General features: G+C 36.4%; 1 protein-coding gene across 2 annotated transcripts in view; it reads left to right on the top strand.

The window, feature by feature from the left end:
* Positions 1-26,016, top strand: part of CC2D2A (coiled-coil and C2 domain containing 2A) — a 60,009-nt gene that overhangs the window by 8,850 nt on the left and 25,143 nt on the right. For both annotated transcript variants that reach the window (XM_051798406.1, XM_051798407.1), the window contains exons 2-17: positions 5,001-5,089; positions 5,596-5,697; positions 7,464-7,565; positions 8,376-8,552; positions 8,726-8,876; positions 9,912-10,048; positions 11,264-11,395; positions 13,321-13,530; positions 15,442-15,542; positions 18,395-18,535; positions 18,952-19,108; positions 19,204-19,436; positions 20,361-20,538; positions 21,716-21,872; positions 23,004-23,151; positions 25,353-25,491. In XM_051798406.1, the coding sequence (XP_051654366.1) occupies positions 5,001-5,089; positions 5,596-5,697; positions 7,464-7,565; positions 8,376-8,552; positions 8,726-8,876; positions 9,912-10,048; positions 11,264-11,395; positions 13,321-13,530; positions 15,442-15,542; positions 18,395-18,535; positions 18,952-19,108; positions 19,204-19,436; positions 20,361-20,538; positions 21,716-21,872; positions 23,004-23,151; positions 25,353-25,491 (2,354 nt within the window). The remainder of the gene's footprint in view (positions 1-5,000; positions 5,090-5,595; positions 5,698-7,463; positions 7,566-8,375; positions 8,553-8,725; positions 8,877-9,911; positions 10,049-11,263; positions 11,396-13,320; positions 13,531-15,441; positions 15,543-18,394; positions 18,536-18,951; positions 19,109-19,203; positions 19,437-20,360; positions 20,539-21,715; positions 21,873-23,003; positions 23,152-25,352; positions 25,492-26,016) is intronic.

Here is a 26,016-nt window from a genome sequence, read left to right as displayed (position 1 = left end):
TTGAATTCGTATAGTTATTTGGTTGCAGTTTCCAGTGACTGTATCCCTGAAAAATACAACAGTGTTTCTAGGACCTATGTTGGAAGTTACCATTCCTTGCTTTCATTCAGGTAACTGATGCTTGGTCACTGTCTCTCTGCTTTCCCTCGTGCCTGGTTTTTACATCCTGTCGAGATACTTGCAGCAGTTTTGGGTCTACATCAGTGCAGAGAGCTTTGAAGCCCCACAGAGATCCAGTGGGTTTGGGCTCCTCTGAGTGCAGAAGTCAAAGGACACTTAATAGGTGGCATTTTCAAGTTCTCATTTGGGCCTTGTTTCAGTTTGACTATCCAGCACACTTATTAACCTGCCAGAAGTAAAATATGGAGCCATATGGAGCAGGATAATGACTCTTCCAATGTAAAACATGGTGTGAATTTTTTTGATACAGGCTTCTAATGGTAATCCTGCAAAGTGATACTCACATGGATATTAGTTTCAATCTTTCACTTCAAAAATATACTTTGAAGTTAAGCACAAATTAATTGGCTGTAGAGTCCATTCACATAAGCAGAACAAAAGTATATGTCCAGAGAAATAAAATAACAAACACATTTTTTTAAAGTTGTCCTTTTTTCAAGGAACTACAGGATCCCACATTAATCAATGCATTGAGTTAATTTTACTGCAACTACCAAAGCCTTAAAATGTTTTTCATTATGTATAGAAAAGATAATTACCCTGTTATATCAAGGAACTGATTAATCAATGAAGAATTCTGTATTCAGAGCATGAGTTCTGATGCTTTAAAAGGTGCTTAAAATAGCAGCAGATGGTTTCTGCCCTAATTTTGCATGTTTATGCTGTTCATTTTAACCTGGCTTGCCTGGAAATGTTTACAGACACTTTTCAAGTCTGTTGGAAGATCAAAAGCAGATTCTAATCTGTTGCTTTCTAGTTTTCATTTATTAGAATGGAATTGAAATGAAGCATTTGCTGCAATGAAATAGAATATGTTTTTGCACGCTAACTGAACAGATTGCAATGGTAGAAAAAATCACAAGAGGGAAATCAAAAGGTAACTTTAGACCAACTTCTGCCTTTAAGTAATTTTATCTATATCTTGATACTTGGTTTTGGTGGGGGTCTTTTTGGTAGATTGGTTTTCTTTGAGAGTTGATTTTTGTTGTTGTTGTTGTTGTTTGTTTGTTTTTTAACTTAAAAGCCCGCACTAGTGAAGATTCCATAAGTGTTTAAGGGACTCAGTTCCAGTGCTAGAATACCCCAAAAGTTTAAAAGTTTTTCCAGTGTGTAGTCACTTTTCATATTACAATTAAAGTCAATCATTTCCATCTCCAGCAGATAGAGCTTCTGTGTGCCAGAATCGTTTGTGGGCCTGACCTTGTAGAAGTTGTTGAAGTTTTTTCTCAATTCCAAAAACTTTTCAAATGCTATCTTCGAGCAAATGTGACTTGAGAGTTCTAGCCTGCATGTTTTATACACAGATAAACATTACTCCACCATTCATACCATTAATAAATGTTCTAAAGGCATATTGAGGCAGATCCTGAAAATTCCTGCTTAGTAGGGGGTTTGAATTTATGAACTGTTACTTGCTTCTCTCTTTACTTGTGATTTGCCAATGACTTGTATGTGCCCTCTTCCCCTCATCCACCCTGTCATTTCATCAGAATATTTCCTACTGAAAGGCACTTCCTAGATAGCAGGCTCAAAAGTTGAGATGTATGATTTTTCTGATATTCACAAAAATGAGTAGAATATTCTTTGAAGAACATTAAATTGTCTTGATAGACTTCAATCCTGGCTAATCTAGGCCTTCTGTTGCTTATTATTTTACCGTCTTTTAAGTATTTACAAATAGACTGAGTATTTTTTGTAGGGTTGAATTTAGACTGAATTGTTTATGCTTCTGCAGCTTGCTCTTTCTTAAAAAAGAGACTTGCCTGGGAGTTTGGAACTTATCTGTTCTCCATCATTTCTTGGAATCACTGACAGTTCTGGCTTTGCTGCAGCCAGTTCATTATTGGATATTCTACCTTGATGTTTTTTAATTAGATCAGTCTGATAAATATTTATCTACATCTTGTTCTCTGTTTTGTCAGTAATTCTTACTCAGTTCTTACTCATTCTGCATTCCTTGCTAGAAAAGACAAAATGCAAATAGGTTTTTCTGTGCGTTGTCTCTTAGTGTCTCTATTGAGTGCTTGCTTGTTTCTGTCTCTACTATTCCTCTTGGAAAGGAAGTGGTTATGGGATCCTTGCTTTTCCATGTCTCATGCTAGTGAGCTTTGGGCCTTGTTCATTCTTTTGAAAGTTTCCAAATAAAATTAATGTTTCTTTTTTACAAATACAGGCAGTAAATTGTGTAATTTGGAAAGATTAGGATTCTCCAAAGTCTTTTGATGTTTCTAAGTAGAATCAGCAGTAGTGGGGTTTATCTTAATGTATTTTTTTCTAAATGACAGCGGACTAAGGTTATCCTGGAAATTAGATTGCACTTTGGCATAGTAGGTAGCCTTTAAATGTTTAAGTTGTATATTCAACATAGGGTATTTTCTGCTGCCAGTAAAGCTCTTGGAGTAATATTGAATCAGCCATAATGTGATATATGTTGTGTGACATTACCACTCCTAAACCCTTACCCTTTGCTGTTTTATCTCCCTTTTGTGAATTTAATGCCTTATATGAACCTGAAATCGCCCTTTACTTAAGACCTTGGCAAGCGATGTTCTTTCATAAGGGCAAAGAACAATCAGTATTTGGCTCAAGGAACAGGCAGGTAATGTAATTTTGTACTTGGTGATAACTAGAAAAACTTATTTAACTAGAATGTTATGTGTTCCCAGATTAAAAATTAAAGAGAAAAAGCCTCCACAAAGCATGTGTGCAAAAAGAGCTGCAGTTTTCTCCTGATAGTCATCTTAGAGTTGTTCCAGTTAAAGGGCCAGTGTGTTCTGTGTGGACCAATGGATTTCCTCCTGGAAAAAAAACCACTTACAAAAGTTAAAGAGAAAAAAAAAAAAGACAATTCCATGTATAAGAAGGGATGTAAATAATTTCTCTTTAAAAAGTTAATATTACATGTATCAGTTGAAGTTAAAGTTTCAGTAAGCTCCTGAGAATGTCCAGGTGAACTCCAGGGCTCCAGTATGACTCAAGCAGTTGGTGCAGATGGGGAGATAATTATGTAGCTAGGATTAGTTTGAAAAATGAAGAAATTATTTAGATCTTTCAAAAAGAAAAGTACTTAAGTGGTGACTTTCCAAGCTATTAAGTATATAAACCTATTTTTCCAACTAAAAATATTTTGGAAGATTTTATGAAGAGGATAACCATGAGTCTTGTACACTTGTAGTGCAATCCCAGAGAAGGAGATGGGCACATTCTCAAAATACTGTGCAGAAGTCAACCATAATTGTGTTTAATACATAAAACTGGAAGAAGTATTGCCATTTGCTTACACATAGAATCTCATTTACATTGTAAATTTAAAATGTTTTTCATTTGTGTTTGTGTGAGAGGATGAGTTGTAGGTGTCCACTTCTTTGTATATCTGACCACAAGAATGAAACTTCCCTGTAAACAAGTTTACAATTATTCATTCTTTTTATTTAGGTATCAGGGAATGTAGTAGGGTACAGGATCACCTTACTAATATTTACTGAATCTATGTGAAGAAATCTTAATCTGGAAGGATTTGATACATGGAAGATAAGGGGAAGGAATGCCATCAGTCCTTCAAAGGAAAAGGAGACCCTGATAAGTTTGGTTATCAAAAATCACATTCAGTTTTAATGATGGAGGAAAAGCCTGGGCTTTTTTGGGAGCAGCAATTCAAAGACTGCAACAAGCAGTAATTCTCCTTTTCCATAACCATGGTTGCCCAAGTCAGTGTCCAAACCGATATTTACTGCCTACCAAAAAATCTCATATGCCACTGATTTAAAACTCAGAATTTTATGTTTCACAGGATCAGCAGAGAGTACTTGATCCTAAAGGATGTAGTTTTGATGAATTCTTTGGGTTGGAGGGTGGGATGTGCAATTTTTTTGTTTGTTTGTTTGAAAACAGCCCCAGGGGTACAGTTCTAGTGATGGCCTCTAGCTGGACACTACACAACCCTTTGAGCCTCCCAGTTCAGCCAGTTTTCAGTCCACCTACGTACATGGTCCATATTTCATTACTTTCTCTATAAGAATGTTACAGGAACCAGTGATAAAAAACATCCACCGCTTTCCCTTCATCCACTAATCCAGTTATCATGTCATAGAAAATTGTCTCATTGGTCAGGTAGAGGTTTATCCCCTTTGTAAATCCATGCTGATGACTCCGAGTTTTTGTCTTAACATATTTGACAGTGGTTTCTAGGATTATTTGCTCCATCACCTTCTTGGGCATCAAGGTGAGGCTGATCAGCCTGTAGTTCCCCAGATTTCCCTCCTTGAAGACGGAAGTGATCCTCAGGAACCGCCCTTGATCATCACCATGATCTTTTAAAGATAATTGAGGGTAACCTTCAGGTAACATTGACCAGCTCCCTCCACACTGATGGCAGCATCTCATTAGGACCCTTGGGCTTGAGTCTGCCCAGGTTGTTTAAATATGTTTAAATATGGCCTTACTAGCTTGTGTGTGAAATGGGAAGTTTCGGGTTTTATAGCACATCACCATTCAAAATTAGATGAGACAGCTCTGACTAACAGCTTATAAAATGCCAGGAGATTCTTTTATGTGTTTTTAATAGAAAAGAAGTGTGACTATGCATTACTTAAGGTGGTTTATAGTATATAATGAAAGGTAGATCCATCACAGTTAAAGGCATTTAAGTGATAGTCTGTAAGGACTGATTTCCAAAAAATGTTTCATTCATTCACCTTTTCTCATGCAAGTTCTTTCTGTTGGAACATGGGATTATGTATGGTATAGATGGTTTTATTTAACATACATTTCTTTCAGGAAATACTTAATTTAAACATGTTGCCATCTCTTCTCTGTTTCAGAGTTGCCACCTGTTCCTTCTACATCAAGGACAGGTATTGCAGAGCTTTCTGTTAGACAGCGAATGAGAGAGAAACTAAAAGCAGCAAAGGTGAGAATTCTTCAGAAGTCCTATTTGGTTGACCTCAGTCTTTTAAGTACCACTCACGTCATTTTACTTGCTTTGTGCTATGTGAATCTGAGTTGGGATATCTGCTTTTTGATTTCTAATGCCAAAATAATACTAAGTTCATCGGTACAGTAGTTTTCTGTATTGCTGTATTTTTTTTCTAGAGTTTATATTTAATTTGTTTGTAATAACATACAATGTATTGTTTTATAACTCAAATGATACAATCATTAGAAGATCCATCTGTGTTTTTTGTCAAAAAATTTCTGACACTATTTTGAAATCAATGGATTTCTTTGTAAGTTTACTGTGCAGTTTAATAAGGGGTATTAATATCTAGGTCTGTAAAATCACTTAAGTTGATTATATATAAAAGATTCTGTCCCTAACACAAACATGAATAAGTTGTTGTGTTCCTGGGAATTATTGTAGCTTTGATCTTATTCTATTTCTGTTATAGCTAAGCATTTTTTTATTTTTTTGCTTAGTCAAAAGCTGAAATTACTTTATCCCAAGAATACCCCAGTCCACAACCAAGGCGTTTAAAAGGCATCAGAGGAAGAAACCCAGAAGTCAGGCTGGATAAAGTGGTAAGAAAGTGCATTGTGTCTTGCTGTGTGAAACATGAAATAAATCAAAGGCTACAGTCTCGAAGATCAATTTCATTGATCAAAGATATGCTACTGTTTGAATTAGTAGACAGGAAGGAGCCTTTCTGATTATTGCTTTCAATGTACGTATTTAACAGTAATAATTTGCTTTCATTGTAGTTGACATGTAAAACTTCTGTCATTTAAAGGTTCATAACTTCTGTTGCTTTAGATGCCTTGAAGTATTTAAAATTTACTGTAACAGAAAAGACCACTGTATTACATACATACATTTACTTACAAATTTATATAAATTTGCACAGTGTAATTGCTAAATGCTGGATATTAGCTTTATATCATTGTGCTGTATTGTATTTCATTGTTACTATTTTACATTAGAAAATGATTTTTGTATTAAAAAAATAACAAAGGCTCTATCTGTGCAGAATTTGCACTCATATTCTTCAAAATCCACAAAGAGATTGCTTGCCTGTAGAAAATGTGTTCCAAAGAATGTGTATGCCCAGGAAATAACAGCATGTAGCAGTAATGCTTTTATCTGGAATTCCAAACAGTATGAATTAGCCTGGTTAAATTACTTGTCTTGGGGAGAATTACCTTTTCATATAGGTTGAGGGTAGGTTTTTGGCAGCGTTATCTTATAATAAGTGATTGTTACAGCTTTCAGTTACGTAGTACTGTTTTAATATGTTTGTATTAGGAAAATGCAGAAGTGATACCCTTATTAGAGTTGGTTATTAATTTTATATAAAGAATATCTGAAACCTTCCATGTGTTGGTTTTGTTTCCTGTACTTATTTACTCACAACTGAGATATTGTTTTGTTGTTAAACAAGTGGCCATCAGATTGACAGAGTTGGAGATTTTCTTTTTGCAATAATTATTTTGAAGTTTAGGTGAAATAGTAGTAAGCTTGAGAAGAGTCTTCCTTTAATCTAACGGTTCAGGCCACAGATAGAGTGGTAGATGTGTTTACGTTGGCTGAGCTTGGTGAAAATCACTTTGAAGCACTTAAATGAACTTGCTGAAGCAGCCTCAGAACCAGTGACGTTTACAGGACAGATACGGCTTTGCAAAACTGGGAATGGATAACCATGCTGCTACCTTTCTTGAAAAGGCAGGGGGATGTCCCCCATGCACTTTGAGAGTAGCATAGCAATAGTTGTTTGAGAGAAAATAAAACAAATAATCAAGTCTTTATTTCAACACCCAAGCAATGGATGCCACCTTTTCTATTACCTTCTTATACCGAAGAGGGTTTTCCTGGTTGCAGCAGAGTTTGTCTGAGAGGCTCCTTAATTCCATTCCCTGGGCAGCAGTGCCTACCAGCAGCACCCCTGCCACTGTTACCTGGCCCGGGCTGTCTGCCAGCCCCTCATTTGCAGAGGGAAAGATTTGCCATTGTCGCCCCATTTCTCCCCCTTTGGAGATCAGCACATGGCTGTTTGTGTTCAGGAGTGCAGAAACAATGATCCCATCAGCAGTGAAGACAGTAAGTTGTTATTTAGGCAATGAACCATTTCTTGATACTCTGCAGTCTGTTTCTTCACCCAAAGGAATTAAGTAATAGTTGGATGTACCATTTTAAAATAAATATAAAATCAGTTTGTTACCACAGTGACTGTGTTTCTCTCTTGTTATTTTTTTTCTGTAAAAATGCAGTATGTAATAACTGTGTTCAACTGTTTGTATTTTTTATGGTTCAGTAAATATGTGCTAAAACTTATGTATATATTTTTATGCAGTCTGATAATGATAAATTTAGGGAGATGCAAGAGGATGAAACCCACTTACCACCAAAAGTAAAGTTTCGTGATTCTGTAAAAAAGCTTAAGCACAAGTCAACAGTAAGTACCAATTCCTTCATTTCAATAACCCATATTAATTTCATTTAAACACTGTATGGCTTCATGGTTCTGTTTGAAAAAGCAGACAGAATTCAGTCTTATGCATTGGAGAGAATGTTATTTAATTAAAAATTTCACAAACAGTGTATGCCAACAATTGAAGTATATAAAGAGAACCTTCATCAAATGTAAGAATGGCTTTGGGTCATTTGATTAAAAAAAAGTTCAAGTAAATCCATCTGGACACAAATACTGGAGCTTGGAGGAAAAATGTTTATTCTGTTTAAATCCTTTTTATTGAATGCCACTGGTTGGCAGTTAAAGCATTTTGCAGATTAGTATGTTGGTATTTATTAGCAACAAAACGCTGTTAATTCTTTTGTTAGAGGATTCATCCTAAAGCTAAAGGGTCCTGGGTCCTTCAGAGGCAAAAAGCCATTAGAAATTTCTCTTCATATCATTCACCTGGATATCTGCCTTATGGCCAGAATTTAAACTTTGGCATTTTGTGATTCACAAATTGTTTATGTTTAAAACAATAAACATGTTAAAATTAAACCTTTTTAATAAAACATTGCAAGAAACATTCAGTGAAATTATAGTATAGCAATAGAGAAAGTATCATGTATGATTTACAAATTTCAGTTAGCTGCAGCATTTGGGTGAGTTCTCTTTGATATACAATAATTGCTATCCTGCAACAAGTTTTTATGCATGCTGCTGTTTTGTATTCCTAATGGAAAAAATTATTCACTTGCCCTAATTTTCTTATAAACGCTGTATTAAAATATCTTTGTTTTCTTTTCTTAGTTCCAGAATGATTTTCCTTCTGAGGAGGAAGCATATAATTTCTTTACCTTCAATTTTGATGCTGGACAAGAGAATATGAAATCTGGAGCCAGGAAAAGGAATGGATTAAATGAAGAAGATGAGGCAGAAGGGGAATGTGTAGAAACCCATGAAGATGAACAAGAGGAAGATGAAACGGTCTGAACTATAGGAAAAAATGTTCATATTTTTATTCAGACTTCTTGAATTAATTTTAATAGTCTAATACAAAATGGCAGCTTTTGTTTCCTTAAAAATTCTGAAAGTATACTTTCTCAAGAAACTTTCTTAAGAAACAGATGAACTAACAGAGATGTTTGCACAACCTATAGGATGAAGACGTACACCTCATTAAAGATGATGATTTATTCATGGGGCGGACAGATGAAGATTTTGTAGTAATGAAACCTGCTGAATGTGAAAACTACTCTGAACAGCTGAAAAGGGAAAAAGAATTTCTCTTCATTCCCAGCATGCTAACAGGTATGAAGATTGTGCTTATCCATTTTGTTCCTGGATTTTGCATAGCATGGCATTCTTTAATCTGCTGAATAACTTTTGTATCAACTGTGTCTGGCAGTAGAGGGATACTTAATTGGGACTCTCTGACACTGATCACCCAGTCAAGTCTGAAAAGGTCTGACAGAAGGATTAACTAGAAGCATGCACACCTCAGTGGGTCATCAGATGGTACACTCACAGGGCACATTAGTTGCTCTGGGGTAATTATCTTAGTGCTGCCTATAAGGAAATGCAAGATCCTGGCTCTTCTTCCACTGGGGTTTAGCTGTTATGTTGTTGAACATATGCAGCAGGTTACTGGGTACACACATTTAGGAACTGAGGTGGCTCATGCACTGTGCATTATAACTTACACTATTTATTCGCTTGGCTACATCTGCAGTTTTTTCTGTGTGGCAGGTTTGTCAGGAGTCATGTAAGTAACGTGATTCAAGGGGCCCTTTTCACAAAATGTGATTTTGTGAATTGGAAACAGTCAACACTGATCATGTCTATGACCTTTTTGCCTTATTCCCACAGAACTGCAAAACCCTAAAAAATTGCTTTATAATATCACTTGCTGTTTAATATTTGAACTGGAAGAAACAGAAACGAGTCTCTCAGTGGTCTGTACCAGAGCAGTGTTGGTACAGCTTGCAATGCAATGTCAAAATATTTTGGCATTGGGTGCCTCTGTCTTTTTGTGTCTTGTAGCTTAGTTCTGACTGCTTCCAGTGTGATCCACTGTGTTCTGAGTTAGGGAATAATTTATTGTAATCCTCAGTATAATCCCTCCCTGTTTCAAGATTATTTCACTGTGTGTATGGGCTCAGTCCTTTTTAAGAAAAGGACATATTTTGGTTATATTTTATTTCCTGTGTAGGAAAATATTTCTGACAGCATGCTTAACATGCAGTGCCATTCATTTTAAGAACTGCATAGGCTCCTAGAGAATTAACAAACTAGAATTACAGTTGTAAGATATTTTGCATGGTTTTCTCTTTAATTTCTTATTAGTTCCTGTTTCTGAGAAGATGCCTGAAAATATGCAGCCCAGGTACCTTGAGGATGAAGGTCTTTATACAGGAGAAAGGCCCTTTATATCGCAGTCTAATCAAAATATTTTAGAAAACAGAATACTCAGACAGGAGCAGGTAAGTCACTGCTACTTTCTTAGTTGTCTTTTTTTATTTACCGGTATTTTATTTTGTTACAGTTAGATAAGTGGATGGTCACGCTAATATGGGGCTTTCATCTTTAAAATGTTTAGCAGCATCAGATATTGGGAAATACAGATTTTTGTAGGAATGTGTTCTTAGTGCAACCCAATTGTCAGAGCACAAGACTGGGTCTTATTGGTGTCTTTTCCTGGTTCTGCTTGTTGCCTGCTGGGGAACAGATCACTGATCAGACTGTAAGGATAATCAAATATTGGTATAAATTATCTGGAAAGGTTGTAGAATCCTTTCAGATTTTTAAGAATGTCTTGCCAGAAACACTTGGGAAAGTGGCTTGCATATATTTTGTCCTGCTATATTCTCCTATACACAGTAAGGTGTGTATAGTTTAGTACAGATTTAAGCTCCTATGCAGCAGCTGCCCTTTATATGTTTTTATGATTCTGTGTATTCTTTGTGGGCTAGCAGAGATAATTTTCTGAATCAGACTGGGAGTATTTGGATCTAAAATTTTCAACTGACCACCTTTAACCCAGTTTGTTTTCTGTTTTGTGTCATGGGTTCAACATCAGCATTTGATTCTATGGTCAGCTTAAACCAGGCATGGAAATAAGAGGGCAGAGCAACATCTTTGGGCAGCTGCACTGGTTTAAGCTGTATTTGAATCCAGGTAATGAGAACAGAGGGATGAATTAGAACAATGTTCAACATGTGAAGCCATGAATACAACTGGTGTGTGAGATACTTACCTCATCTGCTTTCATAGATGCTGTTTAAGTAGTGGAATAGATGATTTGAGAGATACTTTGATAAATTACCTGAACTTCCATTTAGCTCTTGTGAAAAACAAGACGTACAATTATTTCAGTTTTAGTGATTTAAGAAAGTAACATTTAAGTAAGTGGTGTAGATGTTGATTTTTTTTTTCCTTTCAAATCTGTAACACTGAATGTTGGAAGGAAAAAAGTCAGTATACCTAAATTTTGAGCAACTCCTTGGTCTTTTGATTTCAAAACTTACCTATGATATATTTGAAGATTTCATTTTGGTGTCTTAGGAAAGTTTTGGTTATTTCAGGCACAAACAGTTCATAGTACCTTTTATTCTGTATTTTTTCGACAAGAATTATAATTTTGCAAGTAATTTGTGTAAAAAGTAAGAAACAAAATAAAATTATGTTTTTCTTTGTAGGGAAAAGAGTGGTTTGGTGACGATGGCAAAATCTTAGCATTGCCTAATCCAATTAAACAGTCTCCTACTAGGCCTCCAATATTTTCTCTTGAAGAAGGCATTGCACCAGAACTTGAAACGGTTTATAGAAAGGTAGGCATATTTCATATATGTGGAAATATATGACCCAATATCTCAATTCTTCTGCACCAGAAACCCTGGTGACCTGAAGGGTTTTGTACTAAGAACTATGACTGTTGACTGCTTTTCCACAACTGTTCTTTAAATGTGCTCTACATTTTCAAGTATATTCCACCTGTTTTATTCTGGAAAAATGCATACCAAAGAATGAAGAGTTAAGCTGATAGTACTGGTTGAAATAGAAAAGCATCGGTCCATGACAGTCACTAAGGTCTCTGTGAGGCACCCTTGGATATTCTCATGAGAGAGTAGGGTGGTTCCTATATTAGTGTATTTGTAAACCTCCTCGAGGTAGGACCTAATAGACAGACTTGATCATCAGCAGCTGAAGAGAAATAATTGAAGACCATGTGCAGGATGGTTGTTTTACAGTGATTAAACTCCTCCTTAGTAAGTCTTTATATGCAGTTCACTTATATAGACAGCAACTAATTTTGAGTTATGTAGCATCAATTCAGATATATTTGGGGGGTTGTAGGTTTGTGTTGGTTTTTTTTTCTTTGTTGTTTTTCTTGTTTGGTTGCTTTGTTTTGTTTTCAGGTTTTTTTGTTACTGTTTTTCCCTCAATAACAGCATACCTACCCTGGCAAACAGCAGTTGCAATGTGCAATCAGTACAAATCAAAATAAGTTTCAATTAAAATGATTCAGCAAGCTTTAATTGTTCTGCTTGTTAGCACTCTTATTACCCTCTTGGAAAAACTGACTTTTAAGGCTTCAAAGTAGATTACTCTTTTGGGACACATGAGTGTTTCTGACTGTTGCTGTTGATAAAGACTTAAATGTGGCCCTTTAATTGATGCTGGTTATAAATACACAAGTCACAGGATGCATCCAGTACCACTACTCTATGCAGGGTGTTTCTGCAGGCAGGAAAAGTTTACTGCTTAGATCTTGTAAAGATAGACCAAGAGAACTTATGTTTTGAGAACACCGTGTTTATGTGAACAGTGACATGTAAATATCCAAATCACTGTGGTAAGTAAAACACTGAGCTTAGGGGTCATTTCTGGGCAGAGAAATAATTAAAGCGTAAGGAATTCAAAGCTGTCATTTTTCTGACAGATTACAGCAAATCAAACATTTTGGTGAGAAACTGAATGTGGGAGGATCAGGTGGACTTAAGTGTATTTCATAACCATTTATATCAGTCCCGTTAAAGAGCTTTGCAACACCCTCTTAATCCCCCCTTTTCCCATACTCAGAAAGGGACTGCAACGAACACTACATACTTTATTTTTTATGGTACCAGAATATCTCTGATGAACCTCTTCTGAAGGATTCTAAGAAGGAAGCAGCAGTAGTCAGGCTGGAAGTAGTGTTCCAGCTTTCAGTTACTGCTTTCAGTAACTTGAGGATGTAACCCATGAATGTCTTTCTGTTGCAGCGGGTTAAAGCAAGCTTTTTACACTTTGTTGCTGAAAGCTTTTATTGGACTTTATTAGTCTGAATGTTCCTGGTGTTAGAATAGGGAAGGCAATAACATATTTCCTAATCTGCAGATTCCAAATGGTCTACAAGGAGAGCTGTTCCCTGAGAGCTGAGTTGTAAGAGAAAATAAAGCCATACTAAACAGATGGATAATAAGAGAACTAGCGGGTTTTTCTTTTTCTAATTCACTGTCATTGTCTTCATTGCTCAGCAAAACCTTCAGTATGGGCAGATGACTTAGTATCTCAGCCTCATATGGGCTATAAAAATTCTATTGTGTAGAATACCTGTGGTGGTTTTGTGCCACGCACTTATCAATAAAGCAGGAGGTTAAGACTCAGTAGTTAAATGTAGGCAGTGCTAAATGGGTCATTTTCTGATACAGGAACTCTTTGAAAGATAGTGTTATCAGAGTTTGTAAATCCATTTTTAATTTTTTTCTTTCAGGCAATTAAAATGACATCTGCCAATCAGTATTTTGTTGGACCTGGAGATTTTCAGGGGCTATTTCAATTGGATATTGATATTTCTGGACTGATATTCACACATCATCCCTGCTTTAGCCGTGAGCATGTGTTAGCAGCTAAACTGGCTCAGTTATATGATCAGTATTTAGCAAGAAAACAGAAGAATCTTACCAAACTTCTCACAGACAAGGTATTTCTGGTCTGTCATCCTACCTTATTGAGATGTGACAGTTTAAGGTAAAAGCTGAATTTGTCAGAAGCTAAAAGAACCTAAATACTTGACTGAGGTTGTTGTGTGTTCAATGCAGAATTGCATTTTTAAGATCATGAATTTCTTTGATCTTCAGATTTAAATTAACTCTGAGGCAAAAGGAATATAATAACATTTACATAGTATTCCTTAGAGTAGCCAAAATGTTTTCCAGATAAGATATAACAGTACAGCTGCTCTGGCAGGGAGACAGCAAAAGACAGTAGTTTACTGTGTCACTCTTGTGGCATGGCAAAACCTGAGGCTGAATGTAGACTCCATTACTGACTTGCTGGATGAGCTTGGCTGGGGCTGCTTATCCTCTGCATACCACCACTCTTCCTCCACCTGTACATTGGAAGTAATGGTAGTGGTCTTCTCTGGTGCAAATTTGTACACTAGGCATTGTTAGTACAATTCTAATGTCATCAGGGCACACAAGAATACTTGTCTGTTAAAAATTAGATGGATATTAGATTTGAATTATTAAATTCAAATTTCCATAATTTCAAGGTGATTATGATTTTCTACCCTAAAGAGCTTCTAAAAGGGAAAAATCATCATTATATACAAGATCATTTTTAGTGTAATATGAGGGTCAGTAGGTGGTATACAGATGCTTCTGAATTTTTATAAAAAGCATTAGGTTATAGTTCTAATGTTGGAAAGTTATTTTGTGTGGTGTCTCAAAATAATTCCTTGATATATTTTGGTCTGTCATTATTTTTGAAGGATATGCCTTAGTTCTCTGTGAAATGAAACATTTGGTTTCTCCATGCCTGCTTTACAGGAACCTACAGAACCACAGAATCAGTGAGGTTGGAAAAGACTTCTAAGATCATTGAGTCCAACCACTGTCGAGTTCAGCACTAAACCATGTCCCCAGATGCCACATCTACACATCTTTTAAATCCCTCCAGGGATGGTGATTCATCCACTTCCCTGGGCAGCCTGTTCCAGTGCTTGGCAACCCTCTCAGTGAAGAAATTTTTTCTACCATCCAATCTACACCTCCCCTGGAACTTGAGGACATTTACTGTTGTCCTATCACTTGTTACTTGAGAGAAAAGACCAGCATATCCATCTGACTACAACCTCCTTTCAAGGATTATTTAGCCTGGAGAAGAGGAGGCTCAAGGGGGACCTTCTCACTCTCTACAACTACCTGAAAGGAGGTTGTAGCCAGGTGGGTGTCAGCCTCTTCTCCCAGGCAGCTAGTGACAGGACAAGAGGACATAGCCACAGGTTGTGCCACAGGAGGTTCAGGCTGGACATCAGACAGAATTTCTTCACTGAAGGGGTAGTTAAGCATTGGAATGGACTGCCAAGGGAAGTGTTGGGATCACCATCCCTGGAAGTGTTCAGGAAATGGCTGGATGTGGTACTTAGTGCTATGGTTTAGTTGACAATGGGTGTGTTTGGTCAAAGGTTGAACTCGATGATGTTGGAATTCTTTTCTAACTTTAATGATTCTATGATTCTGTGATTTTCTAGGATTGCCTTTAGTGGCCCTTCCTAGTCCCAAAAAAGACTTTTGTGAAAGGTGGTTCTTTTCTCAGACTCACTTTTTTCCCCCCCTACCTCTTTGATCCTGAGCTTTCAGAATAATCCCTAGATCAGTTTTTTTCTCCTTGATTAGATCTGTCACAGTGATCAAGGTCCGTAAATCTCCCTGATACATCCAGGATCTTAATTAGAACTGCATGTTGAAGAATCATGGCAAAGCCCTATAATTACAGAATCAAGACAGTTCAGTTTTCTGTCATGTAGTAACTAGCTCTTTCATGTCAAGGTACATTACACTGTATGCCTCATTAAGCCATCTGTTAATTGTTTGTTTGCTTGTTTAAGCTGCATGCTTTGAGGAATGCTGTGCAATGTAGTATAGAAGGTGCTGGTGATGGTGTTCCTGTGGCACAACAGAGCATATCTGAATACAAAATGGAGGTCAGGTAGGTATGAATCCATTAAATCATTTATTTTTAAAACTGTATTCCTTTTTTCCTTTACGTGTTGATACAGAATATGACTCATGTTAGACTTTAAATTCTGCTGTAAATACCTCTAGAATAATTTTGAGGATTTAAGAGTTCTCACTGATAAGTTGCATAAAAAAATATGAAGAAAATACAGTTTAGGCTGAAATTTTGGTTCAAAAGTGGTCTAATTTGATTATCTTGTATTAATTACTTAGTAACTATTTAGTGGTGTGTTTTGTACAATTAAAATTTAAATAAAATAAAGTTTTGGTAAACCTCAGCTGGATAACATGATTTTTTGAACAGACAAAGCCCCTTGTTTTTTCCATCCTCTTCCTCATTACACAAGTATTCTTGACTTGCTTCCCGTTCTTAGATATTTTGCCCTGTTTTTGCTAGTGGGCTAATACAAATAAAATGGTAGAATTTTGTTTTACAAGATTACAGTTATTGTTCTTGGACAATAGCTGGCTAGTAAAATATATTACAGTTTTTGGCTTGGTAGTGATAGTTTCTATTATTTCTGGCAGATGGATAGTGATGAACTGTAAGTGTAAGCAGTATGATAAAAAAGAAGTTATTTTGGAGATCCATGTTGAACAGCCTTTTAACTATTAAATAATAAAAATCTGAAAGTTTTCACCTATCTTAAAGTAGTCAATAATGTATTAATTTAAAGAAACAGAAGTTTAGACTGATATAGTGAGTCACATGATAACAAAGCATTAAAAAAATTAATAACAATTCTACTTGCAGCCTTGAAATCTACATCTGCTTACACTTACACATCCACACACTCCTCTTAGATAGGGAATTGCTGCTTCAGGTTTTCATTCTTCAAGTACACTGTTTTGTACCTGTACAGGGCATGAAGTAGTCTATAATGTATTATTTTATACTGAGGGACAAAGACTTCCTTCCGTTGAAAATAGAGTAATTTTTATTAGTATCTTCTTAACACATCTGCTAGAGGACTGGGGGCAGGAGGTGTGCAGTTACCATACAGTACCTCAGAGGCAGGAGCTCTCACCAGGGAAGGTGGGGGAATGGTAATGAGGACATTCACTGTGGGAACAAGGTTCTTGGATTTTGGCACCAACCTTGAGGCTTGTTTGATGTTAATTTCTAATTAGATAAAATATTTTTTCTGGGTATCTTAAGTATTTTTCTAGGTCTTGAGTGCTTTAGTTTAGTGTCATGGTATTACGAATCTGGAGAAGCTCTGCTCAAATCAGTGAGATCACTTGTGCCTGATTAACATTAGATGAGCTTGGCTGGTATTGTTCTAGGGTTTTTCATATCATAAAGAAAAACTGTAGCTTTTCTTTCTGGCTACAGCTCTATTGTTGGAAACCGTTACACATATGAAGCTCAGTTGGGCTCAGGAATTTTTGCTGTCAGGGTGTTTAATACTAGCTTGGACCACATATTTTGGTAAAAACATCAGATCTGCCTTGTCTCTCTTTTAACCTTGCATTCTCCTGATGGTCAGTGTAATACATTCATGAGAAATAGTAGAGATGAAGAGACCATGGTAGCGTGGAAAATAATCTAATTGTTTCCTCCACCCTCCAATAACATAACAGATGTCTGCACTTTGCTGTCTGAAGATCAAAGCTGTAGATTTCCATTGGTTTGAGGAAGAAATGTTGTCTGAATACAGAAAAGTTCTGAAAATTCAGTCCTACTGTCCTCGTTTTCTGAAGGAGGAAGACAATGTATGCTGCCAGTTCTGTGATTCAGGTTCTTGTGGGTGATGTGTTTTAGCAGACGTGATTCTCTACTGAAAGGTCCTGCTTCCAAATCCAATACATTAAATAAGTGTAATTACTGACCCGTATTTTCCTCATGTCTTTAAGTTTCATCTTCTAGCTTCATCTGGTAGACAAAAAAGAAAAGGTTGTTAAGCTGCATGGATAGTAATATTCAAACTGCTAGCTAATGAAGTGGAGAAATTACTCATATTGCTTTCTGTAAAGTCTGTATTTCTTTGTTACTTATTTTGGCTGAATTTGCTTATCCTTTTAAATGAGGCATTGTGTATTTCTTCTCTCATCTCTTAGTTTCAGTCTTCCACATTCTCTGAATAATACAATTAGTAATGTTTGGTAATAATACAAGTAGTAATCTTTCTTTTTTTTTAAATGACATGATTTTTACTAGACATGTTTATCTACAAAGATAGTACTGGAAACAACCTGTGCTTGTGCTGCATGCACATTTCCATGGGAGGTGTGTGTTGGTCATTAAAAGTGCTAATGAATAGCTCTTTTACAAACAGATTAGAGGATGGAAATGTGAAATACCAGTACTGAGACAGAAAAAGGCCATGTTAATTTTGTTTCTTTTAAGAACCTTGTAGGGCTTTCAGAGAACTTATATTACTGCATTACTTCATCTCTGCAAGTCCTTTTTACTGGAGCTAGAAGCACATGAAGTTTAAAACATCTTTTGTAATGTGTGCATGTAATAAGCACTACTCCCTAGCAGCAGTGTAGGTTTCCTGGGCTGTTGTTTACATGAATTGACTTTAAAATATTTTTAATTACGTGCAGCTGTAATAAGCGTTTCCGAAAACTTTGAGATCTCTAGAGAATGAACTTAATTGAAATCAGATTGTTTGAAATGCAAGAGACTGGAGTACAGAAGGAAATCAAATCCTGCCATCTTCAAGTCTGAGTTTTATGCTCCTTGGATTTAAACCACTGCAGCCATCAATCAAATTGAAACCCACATCCCTTGGCTTCTGGTATCCAAAGTTTTTTATCTGTTCCACTGAGTTAGACAGTTCTGATTGATTTGGTGCTGTGTATGTATATTTCTAGAGAAACCAGAAGACTTCGTGATGCTGAACAAGAAAAAGACAGAATGTTGCTTAAGACCATTATCAAAGTTTGGAAACAAATGAAATCCCTCCGTGACTTTCAGAAGTTCACTAACACACCCATGAAACTTTATTTGAGGAAGTATGTTTTGATAACACTTTTTGTGCTTCATTTGCTAGCAGTGGAATTGCAATAAGATTAATTAATTTGAGAACTTACAATTCTGATATGAAGGGTGAAGTAAGACTTTGAGTAGTGTCTGGCACTGTTTGAGCCTGCCACTGTTCTTTTTGAGTTTAGGGAAGAGGGAAGGTTAAAATAACAAGTAATTACTGTAACAGAAAGGAAATAAGTAAAGAAAGAGTAATTATATTAGTTCTGTGTAATAACTATCTGCTATCAACTCCTAGACTATCTATGCTAGTATTTTTAAAGAGAATACACCTTTGATATAATGAAATCAATTCATGGAGAAGTAGATTTCTATTATCTATTAGAGGCTTAATTGTAGCCCTTATGTTATTTTATGCAACATGTTAATAGTTGTTGTTTTGAAGGGAAGAGGTTGATCAGCAATCAGATGAGAAAGCATATGAAGCAGAAATTCAGGCTGAGATAAAGGAATTACTAGAAGAATATATGGAAGAATATGAAAAGAAAATGGAGGAGTATAAAACTGAGCTACAAGACTGGAAGTCCTGGAAGAAGACGCAGGTTTGTTTAAATCATTCAGTTTCACGAAGAATAAAATTATTACTAAATGTGTTAGGAAAGAAGTTCAGTAAGAACATTATTATTTTTATACACAGAAGTCCAAGAAGAAAAAAAAGAAAAAAGACATTAATGAAGATGAAGAATCAGAAGATTATGATTTTGATGAGGAACGTATAAAACCCATCCCACCTAAAATGGCTAGTAGACTGGAAATAGAGCAGCAGGTTAGGGAAAAAGCTGACAGCTGCAGAAGGAAACCTGGAGAGCCTGTTCTAATTCCTGAGCTGGTCCTCTCAGGAAACATAACTCCAACTGAGGAGTGCCCTCGGTAAGATAAATGTTGGCCTGCAAATTACCTTGTTTATGATTTTCTGCTGCTATTTATCAATTGGCTGTTTATACAACTTCAGAAGCATGAGCTCACCATTCTATTTAGCCTAGTGATGAAACTTCTGCTTCTGAAGGTGATATAACTTAATTTGTTTTCAAGTCATATGTAACCTTGTATACAGTGGACTTAGAGAATGCATGTCTGCCTATTCCGTTTGAACCTTCTGATGTTCCTTGAGCATCTGCATAGAACAGTGGTGTAGATATCAAGCTGTTTTCAGTGTAGAGTCTAGGTCACTTTCAGTCAGAACTGCTCTCACTAGCTAGTCCTTTACACCAGGTCTGTGCTGTAGTCAACAAGGGGAAAATAAAGAAATTGTGTAGTAAACCAGAGATTTCACTGTGGATAAAATAAATAAATAAATGTACTTGTTTTATGTTAGTTTCCACATTTACAGACACAATTTCACATACATCTACTACAAATTTCAGTAATTTGAAAACTGCTTTGTTTTGTACTTATTTGGCAAATAGCTTCATCAGGGAATACTGCTTGGCTGTTCTACTCCCAGTGATTAAAAACTTCTATATCTTAACTCAATTTGATATAATTTGTTGTGCTTTGGAGGAAAGGAGTAGAAGAGAATTTTTTGTCCTAAATAACTTCTTTTATATGAAGGTAGCTTTAGTAGACCCAAAATTTTTCTTGTTCATTTTTAAATCATTTTGTATTCCTGAGAAGATAAAACAACTGTTAAATAATATTTTAAAGTCATTCCTGTGTAGTGACCTTTTTGGAAGAATACCATCCTTATTTAAGTGGGTTCTGTTTCCTTGCGAGAAATCAGTTTATTATTAAAAATAACCAAATAATAAAAATGTTATTAAAAATTATATAACAGCTTGTTTGACATATTTACAGAGCAGAAGTTTTGCGACGGGAAGATGTGAAGAAACGCTCAGCATTTATAAAAGTCCTTTTCAACTCCAAAGAAGTGTCAAGGACTGTTACCCGACCAATAAGTTCTGATTTTAGAGTTCATTTTGGACAGATTTTCAATTTACAAATAATCAATTGGCCAGAGAGTTTGAAACTACAGGTAGATGATTTATCATGGTAACTTTTAAAAAGATGATATGAAATGTAATTACTCCTCTAATGCTTGTGTTTTGCTCTATGGTAGTGTCATAAATAGTAAAAAACCTGTAAAAGACCTTTTGTAAATCATCAGTGTTATGCTCCTTCTTTGCTTCTCCAATCACAAACTTTTAATGCTGCTGCTACATTTTTGATTCTTCTGCTTTCTGTATGTATAGAACATGACTGTGGGTTGCTTGGGAGAAATTAAATAATTGGAATGTGATTAAGTATGTTAGTGGGTCAGCCTCTTAGTTTTAGAAAATTAGTATTGCAGATAAAATTGCTATAGTCGTCTTCTTAAAACATCATTGTCCACACAGTAAAACCATCATAATGTTTACTGGAGGGGGATAAGAAAAAAAAAGTCATTGCTGATAATGTCCATAACTGCACTTGACTTGATCAGCAGTAAAGTTAAGTCAAACCACAACCACCCTCGTACCAAGTATGAATTAATAAATTATTCACCTGAGTACTTTTCAGAATTAATACAAGGTATTTTTAGGGGGAACCAGAATCAGGATCCTACTTCTTCTGTTAGATGACTCCTCCAGTTAGGTAACCACTGGTAGTTCAGGGGAGAGCATATACCCCTTGTCTGCTCCATTTATTTAATTTCAGTTTTATATCAATTAAAAAGGAAAAGGAATACCATCTTCTTGGATTAAAAACATCTGAATGCAGAAATCACATCAGTCTGAGCCTGCAGCTGACCAGGAAAGAGGGAAGCAGCCTGCAGTGCTGCCAGAATGTGTGCCATACCCTGCCTTTTGTGGAAAGGGAGAATTACTGAGGCAGAATCCCTTCAGAATCTTCCTCTAATGCCAGCAACTGTCACAAGCAGTTGCATATTGTACAATGATGCTCTTCAAAGCCTAGAGTTTGTCATACTGTTCTCAGGTGCATTAGAAAGATGAAAAGGATATACTTTTAAGAAGAGTTCAGATCAAGTTAGCTGCTGGTAGCTGAAATGTCTGCTAATTGGATATTTTAGGAGGTAAACTAATACAGTTACCTTAAATTATTTATTTCATGCTTAAGTCATGGTAAAACTTTTTGTCCAAATACCCTACAATATGTTTTCATTGTATACTCATGTAAATTTTTCACTATGTCTGTCACTGTGTTTTTTCTAGATTTATGAAACAATGGGTATGAGCAGTAGCACTTTGTTGGCTGAGGTATTCATACCTGTTCCTGAGACTGCAGTTCTGACAGGCAGCACTCCTCTGGAAGAAATAGAGTTCAGCAGCAATCAGCGTGTGATGTTGGACCACGAAGGAGTTGGGAGTGGTAGGGAGTCTTGTCTTCCTCACTTCAGTGTTTCTCATTTGCTGAAACTGTGTAGCAGTAAGAGGTTGGAGAATGCTTCAGAGTAAATTCTTTTAAAAGCGCTTTACAGCTTCCGTAACTGGATCTTATATAGTAGTCACGATCCTTATTACTGAAATTTGCCGTGGAATTTTTATCTCTCACTAATTTTAAGCTCTGTACAGTAAAAATGTGTGTGTTTATTATTTGGCTTGTAGTATTAATGGAGCTTTACTAGCTGTAAAAGATGTTTGGATCGTTTTGAGCATTTAAGTAATCAGGACTCTGATACTGCAGAGCAAGCACATACTAATTATTGTGGCTCCAATGATTTTGATGTTTTAAATCAGCAAAGAACTGTCTGTAGAAGTGTATATGCAGAGTAATTTTTTATCTTCCTATTTGCTTGGCTGACAACCTGCACACACCTTATCCCTGGGACTTTAGAAAGATAAGCCAAGGGAAAGATAGGAAAAAGGGAAACAAGAAGACTACATAGTAGCATATGGAACTTTCAAGTTTATATAAAAGTTTGAACAGCATTGTGAGATGAATGAGTTGCTTAAATTCGCTATATATGAAATACAGATAAAACTAGAGCATAATAGGTAAAAAGCTGAGGAAGAAAGAAATGTGGTAAAAAAATTGGTACAGCAAATGTATGTGTAAATGTCATTGACTGTGATGACCATTTCTACAATTGTGTGTCACAAAGCTTTAGGACTGACTTTTCAGTCATACATAATACTTTTGACTCTGAATTTCTGTTTTTTTAATAACAGTATGCTGAATCTGAAAACTACCAGAAATATTAAGTGGTGTGCATCTGTGGGGGGAAAAAAAAAGAGATTTTGGCATAGCTTTCAAGGCTTAGCCTTTCCTTCCAATGCAAATGGAATGCCTTTCTGTAGGTGTAATGGAATCTTTCACTTATTTCTCTTTATTAGAGCAGAGTTCTTCCCCACAGCATGCAGCAGAATTGCTTCACATTAACCTGCTTACATAAAGGCACAGGTTATTTGACTGCTCATTTCCAGGAAATATTTTTAAAAATGTTTAGACACTATGTTTGAATGCATAAATATACTATTTTGGATTTTTCTCCCTTGATAGGTGTGTCCTTTTCCTTTGAAGCTGATGGCAGCAACAAAATGACTCTAATGACCTCTGGGAAAGTATCCAATAGTGTCTCTTGGGCAGTTGGAGAAAAAGGAATCCCCTTAATTCCTCCCATATCTCAGCAAAACACAGGCATTCCAAGGTAATATGATATTAATTTTTAGTGATTCATGGGAAACTGATTATACTAGTGTTAAAAAAAAATAGATTTTCATAATCCAGAATTTACATAATCTTTTTCCTTAAGTTTGGAATTTTTAGTTTGCCCTGTAACCCCCTGCAGATATCTTAGGGCACATGTTTTTGGTTAATAGATTTTAGGTAGAAATTTTACTTTTTAGCATATTTTTTCTAGATAGCATTAAAGTTAAACTCAAGCCGATTAATTCAATTTTATTATTTTCTAATAGGAAGTGAATATATTGTCAAGGAACCTTCCTGTAATCATTTTGCTAAGAACAGAGACTCCAGCTCTTTCTTATCTGAAGTGCATTTGGAGATGCTGTTTGGACACATGCTTTAACTGCCTTTTCTGCTGTCATTAATGATAAAAATTATATTATGAAAGCAGTAGAAGTTAGTATGGGGGGTTGACTCTGTTGGTGATTTTATCAGTGGAAAATTGTCATCTGTCAGATCATTCCAAGATAATACTATTCCATGATTTTTCTCCATGGGAAGGATGTGGAACTGCAGAAATGAGTATATTATTACATTCAAAACAATATAATTTGCCCTGTGGCTGCAAGTTGGATACTGTAGATTATTTGTCCATTTTGTTGCTTTTATATAATTCCATAAAGTCAAGGAGATGATACACAAAGCCTGCTTTTGTAATGTTCTCAGGTACCTTCACTGCCCTATACTTATTAATACTGAGCAATTATTTCTGCCAGCTGATTAGTTTGTGTCGGATTTTTATTTATTTAGAGGCTAGGCACTAGCCTACAAATCACTCTGTTACTATATTTGACCAAAGCTGCAGCCACTCAAGTATTTTGCAGGTCAGCTCGTTGATAACCTGCTGACTTCAATGAGACTAGAATAGTGTGAGATTTAAACAAAAAGATGGATTCTCAAAGGCTAACTTTAAACTCTGGAGACTAATCACTGTAGTAAATGGAAAATTGAAGAATTACAAAAGGAAGTTAGCTGTAAAACACTCTTCTTTGAATCATCTTCTGCAGATGAACAGTTCTCTGTGACTTTCCATTGTCTGTTGGGAAAGTCAGAGACAAGATTTTCATGACTAATGTTACTTTTTGCTGCCCATGAGCTTTTCAGCACAGCTGTGATTCTGTGTGCATGTGTTCAAGATCAGTGCCTAAAGATAGCCTTGATGTTACCACTTTACCTGCTGCTGCAGTAACTGCTGGATATTTGGCTGATTCTAAAAGACCCATAAGTTCTTGAAAATACTCAAGTCAATAGAGAACAAAGACTCAAATTAGCACCCCTAACAGGAAAAGGGGCAACATTCACTCCTGTGGTGTTTCCATGTCCTGAGGTGTTGGATTTATGTGGCAAGGTTTGGGTAACAGTGGGGCTTCAGAGATGGCGTCTGTGAGAAGGTGCCTGAAGCCTGGTGAGCATGTCAGCGTACATATGGTCTCCAGACTACTTACCATACTTCCTTGCCTCCTGTGAATCCCAAGAAACTGAGCAGGAGCATCCAAAGGATAGGGAGTGGAGCTGAGACTCCTAGTTACAGGGAGGACCAAAAGCAGGGCTGCGCCACAAGAGAGAAGGTTGCAAGGGTTTCCCAAGCACAGGCAGTGTCCTTGCCAGCCTGCATGCAGTCTGGACATGACAGGCGGAGCAGAGTGCTAGCAGTAGTATGGCAAGGGGATGAATCAGGCCACAGGGTCTATCCAGAAACGGCAGGGAGGGGCAGAGACAAGGGCTATAATGTGGGGCTGGGAGCACCATCCAGGAGACAGATCAAAGACAGGAGCTAAGATACAGTACAAGCAAGGACTGTACATCCCAGTTCTTTGTCAAAGCTTTTATGTTAACTTTCATGCTGTGAGGCAATTTACCTTCTTACTTGCTAGTAAGCAGCAACATGGAATAGCATAGGTATATCATAAATGTATCAGTAAGCACCTTATTACATTGTATAAAAGTTCTCTTCCTCTGATTCCCTCATATTTCCCTTTTACTTGGCTTTGCAATTGATCATTCCCTCAGTTGCATAGCTACAGCTAAGAATTGTGTACTGAAATTTACTGTTCAGGTTGTGGGGAGCTTTTTGATTTTCTCTAAGATTGTTTTAAATACTCCTTTTATATTGCTAAATCATATGTGTTTTAGATGTAAGTTTTGCCAATTCTGTCTTTCTAGTGCTTTAAAAAATATTGATGCTATTGCATCCATTGGCACCTCGGGCTTAACTGATATGAAGAAACTAGCTAAGTGGGCAGCGGAAGCAAAACTTGATCCAAATGACCCAAACAATGCAGCTCTGATGCAGCTGATCATGGTAAGTGGTATTTTCAGAGCTGTAGGGCTAATGGAGCTGTGAAGCTCCTAGTCACCAGTACCTCCCCAGACAATCTGCATGCATGCCAGGGTGGTACCAGCATTTGAATTTGTGATGGGCATATTTGTGTGAGTGTTAAGAAGCAAAATGTCTACTAAAAATGTTATTTATGAGTCCATTTAGTAGTGGGTTGTTTATGTATTAATGAGCATGATTCAATAATCCATTCAGGAGTGGCAAAAAATAGATATAAAGAAATGCACACACTGACTAATTTATAAATTAAAAACAAAATGCAGATTTTGAGTTTGTTGTTTCCTTAAAGCACAGGGGAATTCCCAGCCTACTTGTATGGTACTAAATAGGAAGTTGCTCATTAGTAACAATTGCACCAAGAGATCTAGTGTGTTGTAGAAGCTTCAGCTTTTCTAAACAACACATTGGGGAGCTATTTAGGTGGCTGAAGTTGTGTAAATGGATTGCCTTTACAGTACAGCTCCCTAGATCATTCTGTCGTGTCATAGT

Source organism: Manacus candei, unplaced genomic scaffold (genome assembly GCF_025592945.1).
Source record: "Manacus candei isolate 608988 ecotype Guabito, Panama unplaced genomic scaffold, ASM2559294v1 h1tg000048l, whole genome shotgun sequence".
In the NCBI taxonomy this organism is placed as follows: Eukaryota; Metazoa; Chordata; class Aves; order Passeriformes; family Pipridae; genus Manacus; species Manacus candei.
This window is presented reverse-complemented; position numbering and strand designations above follow the sequence as displayed.